This window comes from Crocuta crocuta, unplaced genomic scaffold, assembly GCF_008692635.1.
Source record: "Crocuta crocuta isolate KB4526 unplaced genomic scaffold, BGI_CrCroc_1.0 scaffold216, whole genome shotgun sequence".
In the NCBI taxonomy this organism is placed as follows: domain Eukaryota; kingdom Metazoa; phylum Chordata; class Mammalia; order Carnivora; family Hyaenidae; genus Crocuta; species Crocuta crocuta.
Genome location: NW_027531504.1, coordinates 11033345 through 11057137, shown reverse-complemented (window position 1 = coordinate 11057137; position 23793 = coordinate 11033345). Strand labels below are relative to the sequence as shown.

General features: G+C 38.1%; 1 protein-coding gene across 2 annotated transcripts in view; it reads right to left on the bottom strand.

Annotated features, from left to right (window-relative positions):
• The window catches only part of POC1B (POC1 centriolar protein B), a 95213-nt gene that overhangs the window by 32180 nt on the left and 39240 nt on the right, over nucleotides 1–23793 (bottom strand). For both annotated transcript variants that reach the window (XM_077772158.1, XM_077772157.1), the window contains exons 4-9: nucleotides 19842–19949; nucleotides 19601–19716; nucleotides 18318–18451; nucleotides 16055–16123; nucleotides 15182–15334; nucleotides 7512–7592 (exon numbers count right to left, since the gene is read on the bottom strand). In XM_077772158.1, coding sequence (XP_077628284.1) covers nucleotides 7512–7592; nucleotides 15182–15334; nucleotides 16055–16123; nucleotides 18318–18451; nucleotides 19601–19716; nucleotides 19842–19949 — 661 coding nt within the window. The remainder of the gene's footprint in view (nucleotides 1–7511; nucleotides 7593–15181; nucleotides 15335–16054; nucleotides 16124–18317; nucleotides 18452–19600; nucleotides 19717–19841; nucleotides 19950–23793) is intronic.

The following is a 23793-nucleotide window of genomic DNA, read 5'->3' as shown; positions in this document are numbered from 1 at the left end:
GTGCTGCAGCAGCCAGGAGTCACAGCTTAGAAAGACGGCAGCTCTGACTGGGTGTTGCATGTCAGTGATGAATCATGGGAATCTACCCCCAAAACCAAGAACGCACCATATACACTGTATGGTAGCCAACTTGACAAGAAATTATATTAAAAAAAAAAAAAAAAAGACAGCAGCTGAGGAAGTTGGAAGGCAGAAATAATACCTGGAACTTCACCACCTCCAGTTCCTAGAAATGTGCTGATATTCTAAAGGAAATTCTAAAAAGTACTCTGTTGGATTCCCAAATAGCATATTTTATAAAATCTTTTTGGAAAGAGTTTCCTTTTTTTTTTTTTTTTTTTACATTTCATAAAGAAGAGTTTAATTCCTAAATCATTTTTGTTGAAATTTAATTAGTATAACATTTTTTGATAAAAGGAATCTTACATTAATGTAAGCTTCCTTTCTTTGTGAACTTCAAATTGGGAATGAAGCTCAAATTAGTATATTTTTCAGTATAGCTAAATCAAATAGTTGAGACTTATGGCCATTATGATTTTTATTAAAAACTACATTTTATTTGAAAGAAAAAAAGAAAGCCTCTGACCCATACTATTAATCTCTTTTTATAGTTGTACTATCTTAGTAAATTTTACAGATGATGAGATCTGTGTCTTCTAAAAACGAAAAAATCATGTTCCTTTAACAGTCTAAAAAGTTTCTGTTGGGTTTTTCTTTAATAATCAAAAAACACATTTTTTTAAAGGTCAACTACCACATTCACAACTGTTGGTAGTTTTTATAACATTGGGTCATAGTCTCTTTCCATCTCTAATATTTTCTCTCCTATTTCTAAAATAACTTATATCTGAAAAAAAGCCATTTTTTCTTCTAAATGGTAAAAGACCTGTGAATGCATTTTTTTCATTACCTCTACTGATTATCATGGATGTCTTATTTGTAAAATGTCTTTCACAATTTAATTACTTCATTTCTTACAATTTCAAAGGGCAATGTTTTAAAATTATTTCTCAACCCTGATAAGAATTCTTTTATTCCTACTAAGCATCTTAGAGTTAATTTAACTTTTTGAGTTACTGGATTAAAAAAAAAAAATTACTGTATCCTACTTGACATGTTCACTATTGTCTGTAATGAAGTCTAACAGTCTTTTACTAAAAGGAGGAGAATTGTAAAAGATACCAACTAGTGACACGCCTGGATACAGATTCTACAAACATGTATGTTCATTTCCTTTCAAATGCTTAGAGCAAGGACCAGGACAAAGATACCCCAGGCCACTGAACCAATGCCCAAGGATAACGTTAAACTGTTTCCTAAAGCTTAGTAAGCTGCAACAGAATTACAAACAACATACCTACTTTTATTTTTTTAGTTTTTATTTTTTTAATGTTTGTTTATTTTTGAGAGAGAGAGAGAGACAGAGAGACAGAGTATGAGCGGGGGAGGGGCAGGGAGAGAGGGAGACACAGAATCCGAAGCAGCTCCAGGCTCTGAGCTGTCAGCACAGAGCCCGACACAGGGCTCAAACCCATGAACTAGGAGATCATGACCTGAGCCGAAGTCGGACGCTTAACCGACTGAGCCACCCAGGTGCCCCAACATACCTACTTTTAGAAATCCTATGCACTAAACTTACAAATCAAAAGTCACCTCATAAAATACTGCAATGTTTAAAAACTTAAAAAAGAGGGGTGCCTGGGTGGCTTAGTCGGTTAAGCATCCAACTTCGCTTAGGTCATGATCTTGCGGTTCATGGGTTCGAGCCCCGCGTCAGGCTCTGTGCTGACTGCCAGCTCAGAGCCTGGAGCCTGTTTCAGAGTCTGTATCTCCCTCTCTCTCTGACCCTCCCCTGCTCATGCTGTCTCTCTTTCTCTCCTAGAAATAAAAATATTAAAAAAAAAAAACTTAAAAAAGAATCTCCTCTATCTCCAAATTAGGACTGGTTTATATGTAAACCCAGCAATGTTAGCATGCAGAATAGTAGTGAAAGCAGGAGGTTTGTACAACCTGATTTTTATTGATTTTCCTGGAAAAATAAATGGGGAATCTGGGGACAATAAATTGCACATTACCATTATATATTTTCAAAGCGATAAATTTTAGTTTTGAGACATTTAGGTTTGCATACACTGTGTTCTTTCAAGTAAGTCTTTCCAAATCTTTGCTTACATAAGCAGTTAGGACCTGGAATCGCTCTGAACTAGTTATGCAATGTTGTCTAGTAACCAGGACAAACTGTTGCCACAACATCCATGGAAATATTCTCTATGTATCTGGAAGTTTATTCTTTGTATGTCCATATATTTTGTCAATGCATTAATATTTTTCAGAGAGCATATACTGTACGACTATCTCCATGAAAGTGGGTAGCATTTTTCTTCCTAAAAATATGCCGAAGCAAAAATCTTTCCAACAGGGCAACCAGAGCACTTCGCTGAAAACACAAATCTAAATGACATCTAGGAGGGAGTCAAGTGTGTTTTACAATTGCACTCACTTCCCAAAATCATAGCAACAGCAGAGTATCTCTTGCACTGATTCAATTGATCACTTTCCTGAGCCTAAAAAAAGGATGTGGTAAAACCACAGTTCTTTCCTTCAGCAACCCCTCTGGCAAAATGATGCAGAGCCAGGAGATAATCTCAGCTACCCTGAGGTTCCTCAAGGGTACATGATACTGTCCCTGGGGAGAGGAGACAGGGAATCCCATAGCTGACATCAAACCTGTCAGGAAATCATCTTGGCTCTGCCTTCAAAATACATCCAGAATGGATCACTTACCAACACCTCCTCTGCTACCACCGTGGGTCAAGGGAGGCCTCTCAGCTGACTATTCATTAGCTTCCTACCCAGCCTTCTGGTCCTCTCCACTCCCACCTCCGGGCAATTCTCCACATGGTAGGAGTCACAGTGCATGTGTTAAAACCCAAGTCAAACTAGTCCCACCTCTGAAGGAAAGTCTCCGGAGGCTCCCATCTCTCTCATTTGGGCCTTCTAGCACTGCTCCCACTTGTCTGGAGAGCCTTCCCAGATACCCACGTGGCATGTTCCCTTCACCCCTCACATGTCACCTCTCATGTGACTCTTGTCCTGAACATACTACCTAAAGTGCACCCTTAGTCCTGTCTGCCTTCAGTGCTTTTTACACCTTTGCATTTTTTGAGCCTATATGAGCTGGGATAATAATATTATATTATATAGTCTATTTTTTAATCTGTGAATTGCCTGTCTTCCCCACTAGAATGTTGAAAGCCGGCTTCTCTGGGGCAGGTATTATTGTTCGCTTTTTCTAAAGGCAAAAATAGTGAGTGGCACAGAATGGTTACTCCCTAGGTACGAATTGAGAGACACGTGCTGTGAGCAGCCATATTCCTGGCATTCTACTGCATTGGCTACCCATTAAGTCAAGCAACTTGAAAATCCCAAACTAGACTGATGTACTTTTATTACCATGGTACGTATTTTCAATTATTTCTGGTGTCTACTTACACGTTGCTTTCCCCAGTTGGAATGTACCTATCAAAATCCTACCCAACTCTGGCTAGGTCAAGAACTGGTCAAAAGTTTCCTCCTAGAGGAGTTTTCCCCAGCCCATTAGTGATCTTTCCAGAATACTTCTATCAATCATCTCTTATGACAATCACACATGCTTTTCATCTAGTATACTGAAAATTGCCACTTATTTCTTAATCTCTTATTTCTATGGGGCTAGGTTGTAAGTTTCTTGAAGTCAGGTAGGCAGCCTGAGAGGCCACTGAGCATCTCATGTAATGCTTTCATGCACTACAATTTTAAATATTTTGACTGATGGAGCAACAGAATCCTGGATTTTTTTCCCCTACAATCCAACTGACAATTCTCTGTTTATTGTAAAGATTAATTTGACCCGAAATACTGTCCCTAATTCTAAACAAAGACATCCACATTATGTTCATATTCTACACAGTTGCCAAAATGAAGATGAGAATGCTGTTTTGATTCTCAGAAAAGAATCCAGTGTTTTGAAAATTAATCAGAGGAACACATGCAAGATTATCCATTTCATTTTGTTCATTTGTAGGACAAATAACAGTAAAATCAACACGTCAAAACTTAGGAATATAGTTTACCTAAAATATTTTAATAACTCTAGAGTATGTGAAACAAATTCTGTTTATAATCAGTATTGTCTTTTAAAAAGACTTTACATTAGGATTCAGAAGAGAAATTCCTCTCTTGCCTGCTTTTGTGGGAGAGGAGTGATGATGGGGAAGGGTCTAGAACACCCCATGTCACATGTCGATGACAATGCTAAATGCTGTTGTACAACTTTGATGACAAAATCTTGGTCTGATTCTAGCTGAATAAATGAAAATATTAAAAGACTCAATGAAATCTTGGAAAACCCTTAGAAAATCAGGATATAATAAGTAACAATGTAATGAGAATAAAGATTCAGGAATTTGAGATCAACATTTTACCACTATATCTATATGACAGCCAGTATATTCCTTTACAACCATTCCCCTCCTTTTTTTTTTTTTTTAATCAATTAAGCTTTAAAAATGCAGATTGGTTACAGCTTATTTTGATACCGAAATATTGTATCAGATTTCCTGCCTGGCATTAGATGCACAAGTGCAGGCCACAGGGCTACCAACTGTTACACTGTATGCCATGATTTCTTCTCTGTAGTAAGAAAGCACCAGAGACTAGATATCGGTATTCTCAGATCTAGAAATCATACCCAATGTAACAGTAAATCAAGTCAAAGAAGGAATAGAGGCCAACTGTTCCCTATACCATAACAAACCTGTTCTTATCCTACTAGGAAATTTGACAAATTAAGGTTTAAAGAGTAATCTTTTTTATGTTTCATCTTGAAATGAATTCTAAGGAAAATTTCTTCCAGTCTTCTATGAAAACCAAACAAATAAATCTCCCAAATAAAGAGTAACCACAATAACAAAACCCTAAACCACCTTTAGACACTGTGTGTTTTAGCTTCTAATATTTCTCTGGGTTTAAAAACTATAATGACGTGCAAAGTTCACATCACAAATATTTAATGCAGTTGTGCTTCATGCCGGAGTAGAAACAAATCTCCTCTACAATTATGCCTGATTTGTTGTGCAGAAGCCAAAGAAAAGCAGCCAAAGTATAAAGGGGACTACAGATTAAGACTTACCAGTAGATTAAGTCTTGGAGCATGAACATTTAAAGTGATTTCACCATAGTTTTCTTTTTTTTTTAATTTTTAATGTTTATTTTATTTTTGAGAGAGAGAGAGGCAGAGAACGAGCAGGAGAGGGGCAGAGAGGGAGGGAGGCACAGGATCTGAATCAGGCTCCAGGCTCTGAACTGTCAGCACAGAGCCCAACATGGGGCTTGAACTCACAAACTGCGAGATCATGACCTGAGCCAAAGTTGGACACTTGACCAACTGAGCCACCCAGGTGCTCCTCACTGTAGTTTTCTAACCAATCATCTATCAATGAGCTAAAATAAAGATATATACCTTGACAATTTAAAGGAAGAAGCTTTAAAGGTATTCTTTATAAAAAGATGTTTTATGAGCATCTAGTTACATCTTCAGAAAATGTCCTAGTAAACTGAACAACATCAGGAGTCTTTATACCTTGCCTGGAGGCAACCAGCTATCTTCCAGATTGTAAAATAATCTACCTAGATGGGACTTCATTTGCCTAATGCTAAACCAATTGAGAGCAAATATGCTTTTGTTTTCCTGGGTTTCGTTTTATTTGTATGAAGCATTAAGCACACAACTCAAAGTAACAATATAGTCTTCTTTGTAATGTTTACACATTGGGTTGAACCATGGGAAATCACTGATTTTGGGCCATTTTTGCCTACAAAATGGCAATTTCATATAATCTCACCTAATATTATCCCTTATGTGGACAATCATCATACTCTTAATCTTATTAGTTTTGTAGCACAGCTGCAAACTTGTGTTATTTATCATATAAAATTCTCCTCTCAAAGTCCCACATGCATCAGTCCCTGAGTTAGGGTCCTATAACATGGACTAGTTGGCTTGTGCAGCTCTGGATTAGCATCCAGGGACAGACACTCTGCTATCACTTGCTAGGTGGCAGTTATGCTACTTACACAGCATATTCTCAAAAACATCTGGATTCTTCAGGTCATGAGGCTTTGTAAAGCTTGATGGGTATTGGCAAGGTGACTGTGGACCAAAGATTTTTGATGCTCTGTGATCTCTTCTACGCCGGGCATGCCTGACTTTATAGGCTGACCACCTCATAAGAAGGCATCAGATCTCAGAAACCACAGATTGTTTTTGCTCCTCTCACTACAGAGGCAAAAACCCAACTCATTGGAATTTATGTTTCAACAGCATTCCTTTTGAGTAAATCATTGAACAAACATAGATGTGTTGAGCACTATTACAAGTCGCCAATCAATATGGCAAGAACTGGATGTCTCGTTAATTCTGAATGTCATAAGGAAGCTACTGATGCAGGAGTGCTAGGAGGGATATTTTATAAACATGAACACTGTTAAGAGCCAAGACCACAGACCTGCTGGAGGTTCTAGGTATCACACCAATTACTGGATTTCCTTCCCTTTGACAATCATCTCCTTGGTTACTCACCCTCTCCCAACCCCCAAGCTGATTTCTTGTCGGAACTTCTCATGAGTGATCTATGCGTATTCTCTGACTGGGATTAACACTGAGAGAACCAGCTCTTTCTGGTACAAGATAGATTCAGGATGGACTAGACCTTCTGCAGAATTACTCTACAAAAAATACTATTCTTGAGATCTGCTGGAAAAGTGTGCAGTGTTGTAATGTCAAATGTTTCGGTTTGTTCTTTTTTGGCCACGCATTAATAATCTCTCCAAAATATTGAACTATACTGACACCACCGGAGTAGTGTCAGCAAAAGACCATGCATGCAATTCCTCCCATTCATTCTTAGGACTAGTTTTGCATAGGCTAGCTAGCAGGAACTGAGGGCAGCAATGATTTGCCTTGCAAAGGCTAACAGACTCCAACTGAAGTCTAAACCTTTGACTTTACACTGCGCAAATAAATTATATATGTATAGGTCTTATAAACAAACTTGCAAATACCAGAAATACTTAATCTCTGGATAATCCACCAATAGGGACAAACAAAGGGAAACGGCTGCTTTTCTTATAACTTCTAAGGAGAAACTAGAAGTGAGTGTAGCATCTCTGAAAGGTAATTAACAGAGAAGAAAACCAATTCTGTGACAACAAAGTGAAATGTCACCTGGATAGCACCCAGATAGGAAACGACACAATGAGCAATGAGCGCGGGTTAGCCTGGGCTCAACGTCATCAAAGTAAAGGCTTTTCTGAAAATTAGTACTGCTCCCCCTGGTGGCTATTTAGACACATTGTAAGTGACTTTTTGTATAAGGTTTAGCCCATTTTTTATCTCCTCTCCCACACACTTTTTAAGGAAAATGGATTTTGTCAAATAATTGAATGCCACTTAAATGTCAAAGAAAACTTACCGTAGCAGAATCAAAAGAAAGGATGTCCACAACAGGGGGAGAAGAAGTCTGCAAATCGATGACCTCAAGCTTTGGATTGATCTGTGTATATATACAAGAAAAGTTAACATTAGTTTTTTCTACCATAAGAAAGTGAATGATATTTGCAACAACCCAGAAGGTATTTCCTAATATATACTAAAATTATAATATATTGCTAAATTCATTAACATGAATACAAAAATTTTAGGCACAGTATTAGCCTATCAAGTCTCTCAATGTATACGAAAAGATCATTATGACCAAGTCAAATTTATCCCAGAAATAAAAAGTTGATTTTATATTAGAAAATCAATATAATTCACCTAAAAAGAGATTTTTTAAAAATAAAATAAAATGACCCACCTCAGAAGATGCAGAAAAAAGTCCTAGCCAGTTCATTAAAACAAGAAAAGGAAATAAAAGGTGTTAAGATGTAAGAATTGGAACAAAATAAATAAAATTGTTATTCATACACAATCATCTATGGAGAAATTCCAATAGACTCTGTTGCTGACTTAGTAGAAAGATCCAAAAGTGATAAACACAATCAAGTGCATGCCTGTCCGTCACACAGGCAGAAAATGTATTTATGGGGCACCTGGCAGCTCAGTCGGTAGAACATGCGACTCTTGATCTCAGGGTGGTTAGTTCAAGCCCCACATTGAGCATTAATTAAAAAATTTTGTAAAGAACAAAAAGGTATCATTGACAATACCATAAAAATGTAAATACATCAGAAAAAACACACAAAGGTTTGTAAGATGTTATGGGAAAAATAATAAAACCACTGTAAAAGATACTTAAAAAGACCTAACTAGGGGAGCCTGGGTGGTTCAGTTGGTTGAGTGTCTGACTCTTGGTCTAGGCTCAGGTCACGATCCCAGGGTCACGGGATCGAGCCCTATGTCAGGCTCCATGCTGAGTGTGGAGCCTGCTTAAGATACTCTCTCTGTCTCTGTCTCTCTCTCAAAAATAAAAAAAAAATATAGAACAACCAATATTTAAAAGCCTGATGTATCTGATTATATCAAAATCAAGAATTTCTTTTTAACACTGGACACCACAAAGTTAACCAACAAAACATGGGAAAGGAGGATAGATTATCATGTCTAAAACTGAAAAAGAAGGTTTTTCTTACACATCTACAAATTAATGTGAAAGAAAGTGATCCCAAGAAAAAAATTATGGAAGAGAAAACCTAACAACTGACCAGCACATTGAGAGATTTTCAGAAAATAGTAATTAGAGCAGATTAAAGCAATATACCACTGAACACCTGTTAGGCTCCAAAAATGAGAAAGCTCAATGATTCCGACCTTGTTTACAGCAGCACTGTTTACAACTGTGGGGGAAAAAACACACAACCAAAGATCCCCAAATGTTCACCCACAATAGAAAAAAACACATAAATCTAGCAAATTACTACTGGGCTAAATTCACTGGGATCCTACTCAGCCATGAAGATAAAATACAATATGCAACAACATATGAATGAATGAATGAATTCAGAATCCATACGTAGGACTCTCAGGATTTTCATGTTAAGTGAAAAAGCAGATTATAGAGAAATATACTCAGTATGACTTCATTTGTATAAAGCTTAAAACCATCTAAAAGTAAATAACATCTAATTATAGATTCAAATATATATAGTAAATAAAAAAGAAAAGCAAGGGAATAATTAACTAGATTGGCTATTACTTCTGAGGAAGGTCACTTCAGAATTCTGGAACACCAAAGAAAAAAATAAAAAATAAAGCCACATCGGGGCGCCTGGGTGGCTCAGTCGGTTAAGCGTCCGACTTCGGCTCAGGTCATGATCTCACAGTTCGTGGGTTCGAGCCCCGCGTCGGGCTCTGTGCTGACAGCTAGCTCAGAGCCTGGAGCCTGCTTCGGATTCTGTGTCTCCCTCTCTCTCTGACCCTCCCCTGCTCACGCTGTCTCTCTCTTTCTCAGAAATAAATGAAAAAACATTAAAAAAAATATAAAGCCACAGCATCATCAATTATTTATTAAAGATTGTGAAATACAAGTTAGTTGGCCAAGGGCAACAAAGATAGCAGAACTTTGTATCAAATGCACGATACCAGCAATGGGTATACAAGAACCCCGAAGAAGATTTCAACTGTTGACTTAGTGAGAAAATCTTTCCCGTGGAGAAAACATAGGAAGGGGTTAAGATGGATCTGTGAAAGAAAGGCTTAGAAAACAAAAACCAAGAGACAGAGATGAGGTCAAGAGCATTCCTGAGCACAGAGGCAGAATGCTGATTGCACAGGGTGGTAACAGGAGAGGTTGCCAGGGGCCCACTGTGACACGTGAGGGAATTTCGGAGCCTACAAGGTGCTTTAGCAAGACGAACGGGACAGAGGCGTGTAGGGTAACCATGAGGACACCACTAAGACAGCCCAGGACTAGGGCGATCAGGGCTGAGCCCATGCGAAGAGGAGCAGAATGACTTTGAAAGAATTTACCATGTTTGATGGGTAAAGTTATCGTTTGGGAAACATGAAGAGGCCTTTATAATGACCCAGCCACCTGTGTTAGAGGTGCAGGCCCCAGAGTGCTCACACCACAGAGAAGGGTTAGCACAGTGAAGGAGGATGAGGGCCTAACGGCCCAGCCTGCCAGCACCTTGGTTTCCTTCTGGCTGCTCCGGACGGCAGAAAACACAGCCCCCTCCTATCAGCTGAGTCCGCTCTGAGGGCTGAGATAAGAAACCTGAGGATAAATCCCCTTCGTTCCAGTCTCAGCCCAGCCCTCCAGAGAGACTGCTGGCAGACATTTTATTCTCTTTTATCTACTGCCACCTAGTGTATATATGAAATTATTTACTTACGAAACATATAATCTGGTTTTACTATCTGATATCAGAACTGTTCAAAAACTCTAAATCCCGTGGAAATAGCCTCTCTCGTGGAGAAATCCTTGAGCTTCTTTCTACAAGTTGGAAGACCCTCAATGTAACTAACAAGTTGCTGACACATACATTAAAATGGAGCAGGCTGTTCTCATTAAGTAAAATCTTACAGTTTTCTCAAGAAGAAAATATGCAGAGGGGGTGATGTTTCCAGTTAGGTTCTTTGCCAGCTAACCTCCAGCACATTCTAGCTCTCCCTCCTTATTAAAGGGAAGGACCCTGTAGTAACTACGCTCACCTTGAAATGGAGTGGGCTGCCTTTTGAGGGTGGCATTTTCCACCACTGAACAAGGGCACGTCATTGACAGGCTCGTGCAGGAGAACCCTCACACTCACCGCCCGTTCCAAGGCTCTAGGAGGAGCGCGAGGGCTGCTACGAACAAATTCTGAAGGGCAAGGGAAATGCCCGTCTTGTTCTTTGTTCCATACTCTAAAGCTAGTATATGTCAAGCACAGATACACTCATTCTCTGTTAACAGAATAAAACTTAATTTTGATTATTTTGAAGCATTCCATCAAAATGGTTAAAAGCACAAAATGGAACCAGTGTGCCTGGGTTGAAATGCTAGTGTTGCCACTTTCTGGCTTTAAGCTTTAACTTACATGTGCTTCAATTTATCAAGTAATAAAAAGAGTGCTTTGTAGAGTTTTAAGGAAGATTTAATGACAATTTATATAAGTCAATTAGAATAACTTTGTATGTATTCAATATTATTATTATTACTAATGTTATTATTAAGTAATCTCTGAAGAACATTTATTGAGGCCTAAAACAATATAAACATATGCCATGGCTAGAAATAAAATACACAATTTGCAGAGAAGTGGTCATTTTATACCTGAAGTTACGTTTTCAACCTTAGGAGAAGATTGATATAAAAACTCAGTCTCAGACTTGAAGACTTAAATTGATCCATTTTCAGGAGTGCCAGAGTGGGTCAGTTGGTTAAGTGGCTGATTTTGGCTCAGGTCATGATCCCACAATTCATGAGTTTGAGCCCTGCACTGGGCTCTGCTTTGACAGCTCAGAGTCTGGAGCCTGCTTCAGATTCTGTCTCGCTCTCACTCTCTCTCTCTCTCTCTCTCTGCCCCTCCCCTGCTTTCTCTCTAAATAAATAAATAAGTAAATAAGCAAACCAACATTTACAAAAATGTTCTTAATTGATCAATTTTCAACAATGAATCATGGCCAGACTATCACAAAATACTATTATATAGATATTCTGTTAAGTAAAGGGAATTTTTCCTACCTCTTAAATATCACACAGAATTTCCAGTGCAATTTATAGATCAAGTTCATCTCAAATGGCCATTATAAAATTAAAAGCCACCAGAACAATTATTTTATTAATAAATTCTTTTTAGCTAACTAACCATAATCCCTTCCAATAATATTCTGTAATTCTCCTAGAATAACTATTTTGATGCCTGTTGCCCTTTGGGTGGCTTCACTGTCTTCCCATTAAAGTATGCAAAAGCCTACGGTACTGCACATACACTAAGTTCCCCTTCCAGAAGGAAAGTTTGATTTTGTCTTGGGGGCAGAACTGTGTGATTCAGCTCATACCAGTCTAAAGAGGATAAAGCCAGCATGAATCAATGACATGCTATAGCACAGTGTGGTCAGAGTTAAGATACCTTGTTTTCAAATTTGGCTTCTTTCCCACCAAAACAAGAAAGAAGCTGTTCTTACGTTTTTATTTAAGATGGGAGTACCTAGGGGGTGCCTGTCTGGTTCAGTCCATAGAGTGTGCAACTCTTGACTTTGCGGTTGTAGGTTCAATCCCCACACTGGGTTTAGAAATTACTTAAAAATAAAATTTAAAAATACACATTTAAAAAAAAGATGGCATGCCTAGTCCAGGAGTGCTACAACGGCTCTGCGGTTAGGTCAGTGGAAAGGACACAGGAAGGGCCTGCTTCACACAGCTGAAGCTAGGATTGCATGCGTCATGCTTTCTTTCACGCAGCCTTCTCTCATTTACTCTAAAAGTAGCCTGCGATCACCCTCTCTGTCCATGCAGGATTAGTAGTTTCCATGTTTGGCCAGCTGGTCCCCAAGGTTGATGACTCCGCACATTGCCCCACCTTCTATCAAGTGGGGCCAACACAGCCGGCAAATAGGGGCTTCTGCAAAAGCCTGCACGATTTCACCCAGAAGACTGAGATTGTGCCATTCAAAGGAGCCTCACAGAAGACACATAAAAAATACAAATCATGAGAATACTACGAGGCTTCAGACTCAGAAATAGGGAAAATAATTAGATCACTTAGGAGCCATTTTTCCCCACATCTTTTAAAAATACCTTTTCATCCTGTTAATTACGAATCCTGGCCTCAAAAAAAAAGTTTTCTAATTTTCCAATGTTTCCAAAGTAGAATATGGAAGTTGAACTTGTCTAAACCTTTGAAAAGAAATGAATGCACCAAATTTACTAGTTCAAAGTAAAATTGACTAATCATAAATGGACACAGTACGACTTCTATTATGATTTATACTCTTCCATTCTAGGTGATATTTATAAACTAATCGTCTTTAGGTTCTATGAACGTTCCCTAGACATTAACTTGGAGCGTTCAAAAAATTTGACAGTTAACATTTGTTTGTAAAGATGTCCTCTGTCCAGAAAACCTTACACTTTTGCTTTATCTTAAGAGCTTTTTAAAGGGGGGGGGGGAAGCAAACAGCTGGTTGTTCATAAGCAGCATCCTATCACTCTTATGGCATCCTACGTCACATGAACTAAGGATGTTTTACAAATAAGCATCAAACTGTGTACTTCATTTAAGCAAACGTGAGTGCTTACAGGTAATGGAAATTGCGTACATGGAGACTGACATTCTTCAGGCCACAAAGGTAATTCAGTCACAAAGCTCACCTTTCTGTTTATAACTGAACTCTAATTCCAAGATGAAAAGTTAGTTTTTAATAGATTTTTCAAGTGTACAAGTGAAAAGTATGGCTGAGGGTGGCTTTGCAAGGCCTGGGTCACCCTGACCGAGCCAACCAAAGCAGCCCGGCCGCTTCTACCACTTTCTGGCTGCTGTGTCAAGAGCAGCGCTTCTCAGACAACTTGTTGACATTTCAGAGAGGGTCCAGCACGCTTAAGTGGCCGGGGCCGACAGCAAATCACAGAGAAAATGGCTTGGCTCTCTCACGTGAGGGTGGTGTGGTGTCATGGAGAGATCGCTGACTGAGGAGTCAGGGTCCTGGGGCTCTACACGCCGCCACTCTGGGAAGGTGGCTGAGGGGATGACAGGGCAGCGGCACGGAGGACCAAGCCCAGCCAAGCCCCAGAAACGCCAGAATAACACACACCACGAGTCAATGGAAACAGCTGGGGGCAAAACAAGAAAAGAGAGAGGACTCAACCTATAATATATCTCCCAAATATTTTATGTGAATACATGTGATCGCAGGGAATCGACAATTACATCTATCACTGTAGAGACTGAAAACAAAAATGTGACTAAACCACAAGTTATATTACATTATTTCTTTCAAAGAAACAAAAAATGATGATGTAATAATAATGATGATACAATAATAGCACAAAGAGGTACTAAATACTTTGTTTAGAAGAACTGGAAAGATGGTCAGAAGATAGAAAGGACAAAAATTATAGCAAAGAACTGAAAATAAACACCAGGAAGAAAAAAACCAGGACAGAAATCCCTAAATGTGGCTAGACTAAACAAAATCTAGAAAATAATAAAAATAAAAAACTTAAAAGCTTTAAAAACTTAAATGCACGCGCGCACACACAGACACACATACGCACTAACAGAAATGGCTGAAGTAACAGAAAAACCAAGACTAAGGATACCAAAATCAAAGAATCAAAGAACTGATTGAGGTGGAGACACAGGGAGCGTGGAAGGGAGCATGGGACCACCATATAAACAGTGTTGGTGACTGAACTGTCACTCAGGAGTAAGTGTTAACTCAAACAGCTCCTCTAAAAGCAAAGCATGGCTCTGTCAATGATGAAAAATCGAGTCAGATAAAGAGGTAATAATGATTTCTGACTTCGGTTCTTGGAAGAGAAAGGGGCTTACGAAGAATCATGCAAAATGGAAAGAAACAGACTAATACCCGCCAAGTATCCAGCAATGATGAATTTTGTCTTGAAAAGAGTAGAACATTTAAATCTATAGGACCTGAGGGAACTTGTAAACAAAACCTATAGCTAAATATATAATTATATACTTCCAAATATATGAAGGCAAATAGTAAAATGGCCTCAGTTATTAGGTTTAATGCCTAAATCTCCTTTTTACCGTCCACGAGATTTTTTTTTTTTTTTGCCATAAAAAGGCTGCAAGATACCTATTTCAATGACTGTTATAAAAATTCTTGCCCTTCAGCCCTGTTTTCATCATAGCCATTATATACTCTCCCTAAACACATCGAGAATATAAAGTTAATTCTGGCTTCACGGTCACCACAGGCCTTTGGTTTGATTTCTCATTTCCTATTATTATTAACATAATTTTAAAAGCTTTATTTCTAGGCCTTCAAGAAGCAAATACAAAAGGTTTCAGTAGTACTACACATTATCATTATTTATAGTTTTATTGTGTTAGTGAACATAATTGTTTCCCTAAGTGATGTTTTAAAACAAAACTAGATTTTATAGAATGAAGTATAATTTCAAGCACCTAGTTAACCGATAGCCCCAAAATGTACACTTACAGATAGTAGAACAAATATGGGCAAAGTACTCACTTCAACAGTCTCAATTTTTCCTTCATGGGGGTGTGGTGTTCTTGGGTATATATCAACAAGATGTGGTGATGAGTCAAAATGTAATCTTTTGAGATTTTTTTTAATAATATCTTTACAACTCAAGTAATCAAAATTAGTCTTCCATAATAAGACCTATAAAAAATTAGTACGTTGGCAGTTATCCACTTGCATGTAAAAGCAACAGAACCGATTTAAAAAAAAAAACCCAATAGACATAATTGTCCCTTGTAATAGTCAGGAAGGCTAGAGGTGTATTTCAACAATACTACTTTTTCTCAATACTATTTTTTAAGAGTGGAAGGGAGAGATTTAGCACTTTAAATTGCTCTCACACCCAATTTAAAATTCATACTAAGAAACAACTTACTACTTTAAAATTCTCTTTTAATTTTTCAAAGTTCAAAATCATGTTTTTTTGGCTTGATAGTCTACCTTACTCAATAAATCTACATGTTCTATGTATGACTTTGGGTCATCAAAAAAAGTGCAGATTTGCTACATTAACAATTTATATTTACCATCCTCAAGGAGCTTAACATTTGAAAAACAAGACGTAGAGATAAAAGGTGAGGCAGTAGTTCAAGTGGAAGTGCCACACCAGCACTGGGGATTCAGTAAGTTACACGTATAATAATTAAGTGTCCAGAGGAACTGCTGTTTGAGGTCCAGAAAGTATCAAAACTGGCACTATTTCAGCTAGGAGACAGCAGACTTCCTGGCATTAAATGAAAATATAAACTCATTGATAATCCTCTTAACATATACAAAATAGCTGGTTGTAAAATCCTTAGCTGAGGCCTTGGATTTCTTTACCCGAACCAAATCAGAAAAGGGGCTGAAAGATTTACAAACCTGTGCGTCTGCACCTCCGGAGCTAAATAGCTCTCCACCTTTTGAAAATGAAACAGTAAAGACAGGTCCCTAAAAAATAAAGGGGGATTTAAAAAAAAAAAAAAAAAGCACTTGGTATTGTTTTCTCATCACCGGGAACACTATTCGTTTTTCATCCTATTCTATATAGACTATTTATGCAATTAAGTCTGATAGAACATATCCAGTTGCTGGCAACTAATGTGAGCAGAATAAAGATAAAGCACCAACCCAATTATATTTAAATACATATAAAATGATACTAGATTTACAAAGCAATGCTAATAAAAATATGAAAATACACATTTTTCCCTTTAAAGAAAAACTTTTACATGTGAAAGTTAATAAGAATGTCTCTGTGGTTAACTCTCCAACTCTTGATTTAGGCTCAGGTTGTGATCTCATGAGTTTGAGCCCCACACCAGGCTCTGCGCTGACGACAGCACAGGGCCTGCCTGGGAGAATCCCTGACTGCCTGCCTCTTTCTCTCAGTCTCTTTAAAAAATAAATAAATAAAAATTTAAAAAAAGACTTTCTGGCTTAGAACTCTTTATTCAGAATAACAAACTACTAGCAGAAACTGAATGATATGTCTGTAGGTGAGATGAACAAAGCCCATTTCCTGACCACGATAGGCTTCACTGAGTTCTTTCTTCATGTGGGCAAGAGTGAGCCACTGAAAGTTCTGCCAGCAGGACACAGACAGAAGGAGAGCTGTGACTGTTGAACACTGAGGTCAGGATTGTGAGAGTGGTGATCTGGCATAAGAATGAATGGTTGGTGCCAGTTAAGAAATTGCTGCAATTATCTAGGTGAGAGGTGGTGAGAACCTGAAATTAAGCCAGGACTATGGAGCTGGACAAGTCACAAGATGTCTAAGGACATTAGAAAACAAAAACAAAAAAAACAAAAAACCAGAGGGATGCTAATGCTTTTTCTATAAAAGAATAATTTGGGGAGGCATCTTGCATTTTTCTTCAAGTAGATCATCACACAAACTTAGGTTATTATAGCCTCATAAATACCTTTAGACTGAAAAATTCCATCATTTTGTATAGTGCTTTTCTCCTAAAATATTGTGCTTGTCTTTTTTTCCCTATTATTCTGTCCTTCTTCCATGGATATTTTAGTCCTTGACCACTTTTATTGGTTGTTTATTCAGCCTAAATCCATGGATACACATATATCTGAGCTGGTTAGTGTCGATTTCGGCTTCGCTCTAACACAGCTGCAGGACCAATGATAAAGCGAAGCAGGAAGCCAGGCAGGATATGTGAAGGCAGAAAGAAGCCCTTCTTCCCTAGACCACAAAGCCTATTCTATTTCTGGAGATAAACAGCTTATACTTGGCTAAAAGGAAATACCCAGTATATCTTAAAAAAGAGAGAGAGAGAATGCAGGATGCATTCGAAAAGATTTAGAGAAGTTTCAATATTTACCCAGAAAGGAGGAATACTTTATATTCTTAAATAGAGTTTTTATTTAGTGCATTACATGCTGAAGAATGTGTGTGTGTGTGTGTGTGTGTGTGNTCACTGAACAGGTTCAATAAATAGCAAGGCTCTTCCCCATAGGATTCTAAATCAATTGAAAAATAAGACATAAGAATATCGTCTTTCTTACTGGTAAGAGGTTTAAAGAGAAAATGCAGCTTTATTTGTGGGCAAACAGGCTTTCTAGAACTGAATCCCAGAATGAGTCAGATTTGAGTACCTAGTCACAGGCAAGACCGGACGAGGACAGGCCTGCCCACAAGAAATATCAGAGAAAAACACTGAGGACAGGCTCCCAAGAGTAGAAGGCACTGGGCTCTACTCATTGAATTTCTCCTTCTAAACCCACCACTGAGATTAGTGATGAGGAGGGAGAGGGTGTGAAAGGCTCAGTGTCAGAGCTATGGGACAGCCCCCACATGAGGGGAAAGACCAGAAGTAAGGAAAATGCTTATCCATCCCCATTTGACCAGTCAAACCTGTATTACCTACTGAGGAAGACAGCAGTGGAGGATTAATTTCATGGCCATTGAAAGACACACACTGATTTTGACAAGAATTACAATAAATAATATTTCTAAGAGTTGCATCCAGTGGATAAAAACAAAGCCCTGAAAGCAAACATTTTTTTTTTTTTTTGTGATACCAGCAACATGTGCTACACTTGGAAAGATAATAAAGACACATTATAAAATGGATCAACACTTTAAAATATATATTATTTAAAAAGCACAAATCTTAGTATCAAATACCGTATGTCCTTGAAGTGTATATATGAGCCTTCCTTCTAAGAGATCCAGAATCTTAAGTGTGCTATCTGAGGACGCAGTGATGAGATAGTTACCCGAAGGATGGAATGATACACAGTTAACTCCACCGCTGTGAACTGATTTATAGAAAATAAAAGCAAAAAGTTCAGAGAACAATTTTTAATTCTAAAGATGTTCTTTTGCCCTATGAGCAATATTAGGCTGGAAATAACAATCAATTAGAGACAATGTCTCCACAACAGCAAAGCTCCATGTAGCTCACTAAAACAACTAGTTTGTCATCATACAGCTTAAGCTTCCAGCTAATAATGAGACACAATCGCTTTAAAAGTGAACATATGACATCAAAAGATGGTCTTGTTAAAGACATAACTATAAAATCTTCAGATATATTGCGTATATAACGTGACCAAGAACTGACTACCACCAGCTCACATAAGGTATACAACCTAGCCTTAAATGAAATTTCAGAGCCAATTAGTGGCTTGAGGCTCGGGGGTAAGAGTGTGGAAGTATATTTTCAGGAGCGCAGTCTTGCCAGTGCATCCAAGAATTCATTTTTGGACACCAGCCTTCCAACAGGAGGCAGTATGACACAGCATTCGGAAGGCTGCTCTTCTGAGAACTTTGTAAACAGAAAGCCCCATGCTAGTTCCATCAATTATTTTAGCACATTACTTACCCTCCTTAAGCCTTAATTTCCTTATCTTTAAAATGGGGACAATAATAATAATAATAATCCTTAGGCTGTTGTAAGGATTTAGTACAGTGTCTGCCACATGGTATTAAACTAATTTTAAAAGGAAAACGTGGATTTAATAAAAATCCAATAAAAAAAACAACAAGAAATCAATTCATTTCTCTTCTAGCTTCAATACATAGCCACCATAGGATGTTGTTTTCTACTAATTATAACACCTCTTTGTGCTCACAGAACCCTTTCTGATTCAAAATTCAGAGTCCATTTCTATCCCTGACCTCTCAGGTAATGCAGATAACCAATATGTGAACATCTTGCAGTAACTTCTTTTTTAAGCCCTGGCATCATTTTTAAGATCCCTCCACTTTCCTCTCCACTCTGACATCCACGCCAGGTTCTCAGACCATGCTGTTGATGGAACTACCTATTCTCTAGTCAATTCAAAGGCAGCCCCTGCCTCTCTTTAAGAGAGTCATACCACACTGAGAAGCATAGGCTGTGGGTTTAAGAGTTTCCTGGAGTAGGCCAGGCATCACCTGGATTCTGTGGTCATGGAAACTGGTACCTTGATAATGCTGGAGCAATTTGTTTACTCTTATATCCCAGATTTTCACGGTATGATCAGAACCTGCTGAAGCTATGCATGTACCATTAGGGTTAAAATCCACAAAATTTGCAAACCTAGAAGGAAAGAATAAGATAGTCTAATATTTTGATTTCTTTACCTTCATTTATTTATTCGAACCTAATAATTAAATGTCTCTTTAGCAAACTAAACCATATAAATGCACACAGAAGGGACTTACCCTACAGAATCTGAGAAGTTATTAACACACTGCTTATTTGTGGTATCCCAAATTTTAACAGTTTTATCTTCACTACATGATACAATTAGCCTTCCATCAGGTGAAAATCTGGAAGCACAAGAAGATTGTCTTTGTGAAAGGCTGCTGACAATCACCCCCAGACCCTACACACACACACACACACCCACCCACACACACACACACACACACACACACACACACACACACCAGGCTGTACATATTAAATACCAGAGACCACTGTTACCACACCATGCAGCAAAGTCATATCCTACAACCATCTTTCCAACTAAAAATAATCTTAACAAAACAGAAGCACAACAGACCATTTAAAAAATTCAAAATATACTACACAGACCAAACAAGTTTCTTTTTTCCTTTTATTTCTTTATTTAAATAATTCAGTTTTATGGCACCTGTTCTAGGTCTTCGATTCAACTTTGCCCTCTTCCCAAGCCAAGTACCTTGTTGTTCTTGTTGTTTATAAGTATTCTTTATCTCTTTCTTTCATTTAGGTCATTTTCTGGTATTGTCCGTATGACCTAAGAGAGCCTTTACTACTCATCCCACTAACCAGGTACTGAGGCTTTTAGGAAGAAATGGATTGGCATGCTGAGAATTAAAATTAAATTATATTACCAACAAAAGAATCAACTCCCCAAGCTGGTAGTTTCCTGGACCTCGGGAGGCCCGAAATCCCCATAGACAGCTTATTTATACAGAACTGAAGGTTCTGATTCAGGGACACACCTATTATTTACATGTCCCATTAAAAACAAATGAGTACATTCTCAGACATCTCATCTACTGTTCTTATGCATCCTCTTCCTTTAAGAACCTTTCCAAAGTTCGTTCTTTTTCCCCTAAGTGGTAGGAGAAAAAGAGAAGACCAGAAGACCAAGAAAAAACTGAAAATTTTTAGACCGTTAGGAAACTCTGAATAGTATTGTTATTATTAATATTTTAGTAATAACAAAACCCAAAAAAAGACAGACTTAGGTCATAGACTGATTATGTTTCAATTTTATTTGCACTTTCCCTCTATGCCCAGATGACTATAAAGGTCATCATTTAAGGGTGTGGATTATAATTGAAGGGATTTTTTTTGTTCTCTCTCCTCTCCTCCCTCTCTGTTCTTAAGGCTGACCTAAAAATAATTCTTCCTGACAGAAACTTTGAATCTATCATTTATGGATTTACCATATTAAAAAAAATGGAACACAGAAGCATAATTAAGTTCTTTGTGAAATAATCTTTTAAATTTGGGAAAGTAACCTTGCAAGAAAATTATCTTCCAAGCTGGGTAGTTCAGTTTGATTTTATAGTAACATAATATGTTATTAATCTTTTCCTCCAGAAAAAAGGTGTAAGAAACATTAACATATGAAGGACAGTATTACAGAAATGCTTCAAGTAGAGGAAGCTTAAGTTACACAGACCCTGGAGAAGAAAAACCTATTCAGTGTCCTCATGAAAATATAATAATACATAATAATGCAACTAGTACAAGGAATCAAACTGTTTCTTAATGTTGTCTTTTTAAATGTTTATTTACTTATTTTGAGAGAGTGTGAGAAGACAGCGTGAGCAGGGGAGGTGCAGGGAGAGAAGGAGAGAGAGAATCCCAAGCAGGCTCCACACTGTCAGCACAGAGCCCAACACAGGGCTTGATCCCATGGACTGTGAGATCATGACCTGAGCTGAAATCAAGAGTCAGATGCTTAATCCCCTGAGCCACCCAGGTATCCCAATAAGTTTTCTTTTAAAAATCACTTAATGTGAATATTTTAAATAAGAATTTCTAAGAGATTACTTGTTCCTTACATTTTAAGAAAGCAATGATAATGTTTAATAAAATGGGGTGATCAAATTAAAAACAAAGCATAAAAATACTCACCGTTGACATTATTGGCCAAATACCACCACCACCATTATCATCATTATCCTGCCTACATTCATTAAACACATATGTCCTACAATGGTTCTTAACACATTACTTATAACAATTTGTTTAATCTTCAAAATAATCCTACTAAACAGGTGCTACTGGTAGCCTCATTTTACAGGTGAATAAACCGAGGCCCATAAAGGGATCAGTAAACTGCCAGAGTCACAGAGCCAGGAAGATTTGAACCAGGCAGTCTGGTTCCATCGCCAAACCTCTCAGCCACTCTGCTTAAGTCCCTGAAAGAAAGGAAACGTTCTTCAACTGGCTAAATTATTCAGAGCACAGAAGTTCAGCGTGGCTTCTGGGTAACCACAGAAAGTTCTAAAGTGGAGGGAAACCATGAGTCAGTGCTTTTAGGAGGCTATGTGACTGGGCTCTACCTAACAGGCTAACCACTAGACTATCCTTTACTAAAAACGTGTCTGTGCTGCCATACACTGTCAGTGTCCTTGGGGAGTTGATGGGGAAGATACTCATTCATTCAAATATTTACTGTGTACCTGCAAAACCAGGCACTGGGCACTGTCCTGCGCAAACAGAATAAAGTGGTGATGAGACCTGTAAGAACCCTACCTTCATGAGGTTTTCAATCTAGGAGTACAAGGTAGCATTTTAGATGGTGCTAAGAAAAGAGTTTGAAACAAAATGGTGCCAATTTGTCAACAGAAGTTCCACAGAAGCAACAGGATTTTAAAGAAAGTTGTGAATAAAGAAAAGGAGGTATCTTGGTTGACTAGAAATTAATCCTGAGCAGGAGGAGCTATAGCCCAGGAGAAGTTCTAGGTGCTAAATAAATGAAGCAGATAAGTAGAGGGGAAGGATGGAAAAGAACCTGGTGCGGGGCGGGGTGGGAGCTGTTCTACCCCGGCTCAACACGACCAAAGGGGGCCTGGGGGTTCAGGCTGTCCCCTCCTCTGGACACCACATTATAATGGCTGCATATGTTGTCTACATATGTGCTTTGTTTTGTTTTGTTTTGGGTGGGTGCCTTGGGAAGGGTTATAAGTGAGGATGGTGGTTTGTATCTTCTCTTCTCCCCTTTTATTTTAAATTAGATACATTAAAAATAGGTTAGCACCAACAAAACAGGCTTCTCTTTGCCCTGAATTTGGTCAGGAAAGGATAGTCCTTTCTTTTGTCAGGGCTTAAACAACATCTAACTGGGTTATCAATTTTAAGAATGTTAAGAAGACACATAATTTCTACTGAGATATCAACAGATTTCTAACTCTCTAATTCAGTACCACTCAACCACCTTTTAAAACTTCCAAAAAGTGTGTCATGGAGATGGACAGTATATTAGTCAGTAGTGACTGATAGATTAGCAGACATGAATTATCTGTAAGGCATCTGGGAAGTTAACTGTTCAATCTCTTAAACATACTGGTACTTACTTGAGAGAATCAGGAAACTACTGAACTTCTTTCTAGAAAAAGTGGTTCACAGGTCTTTGAGAACAGCCCAATTGTATAACATAAGTTCTTTAACTTGAAATCTATGGAGTTCATGCAACTGTATGTAAAATTGTATTATCATATGCACAGCCATAGAGTTATTCACATATCAGAGAGCCGAGGGGTCCATAAACCATGAGAAGTTTGAAAGAGCTTTCATAAGAAATCAAAATTTTCCTTTGGAAATCTCTTATCATTCGAATAAATATTCTATAAAAAAACATTTCCAGCCCTCAGACCTGTGACACCAGAGTAAGCACTGTTCCATGTCCACTGAGAAATAAATAATTAGTAATTGGGACTTTGAAGCCAGCAGCTATTCAAATAGGAGGGGGAAGCAGTAAAAAGTAGTGGAAATAGACTGCCCCGTGAGTGTATGGTCCTGAATTCTAGGGCCAATCTGTAACTGTCCAGCTATGTAACCTCGTGAAATTCAAAACCACACTGGCCACCGTTTTCTATTTGTATAATGACGGCATTTGGACTGCATTCAGAACTAAATTTCATAGACTCATTAAAAAAATATATTGGC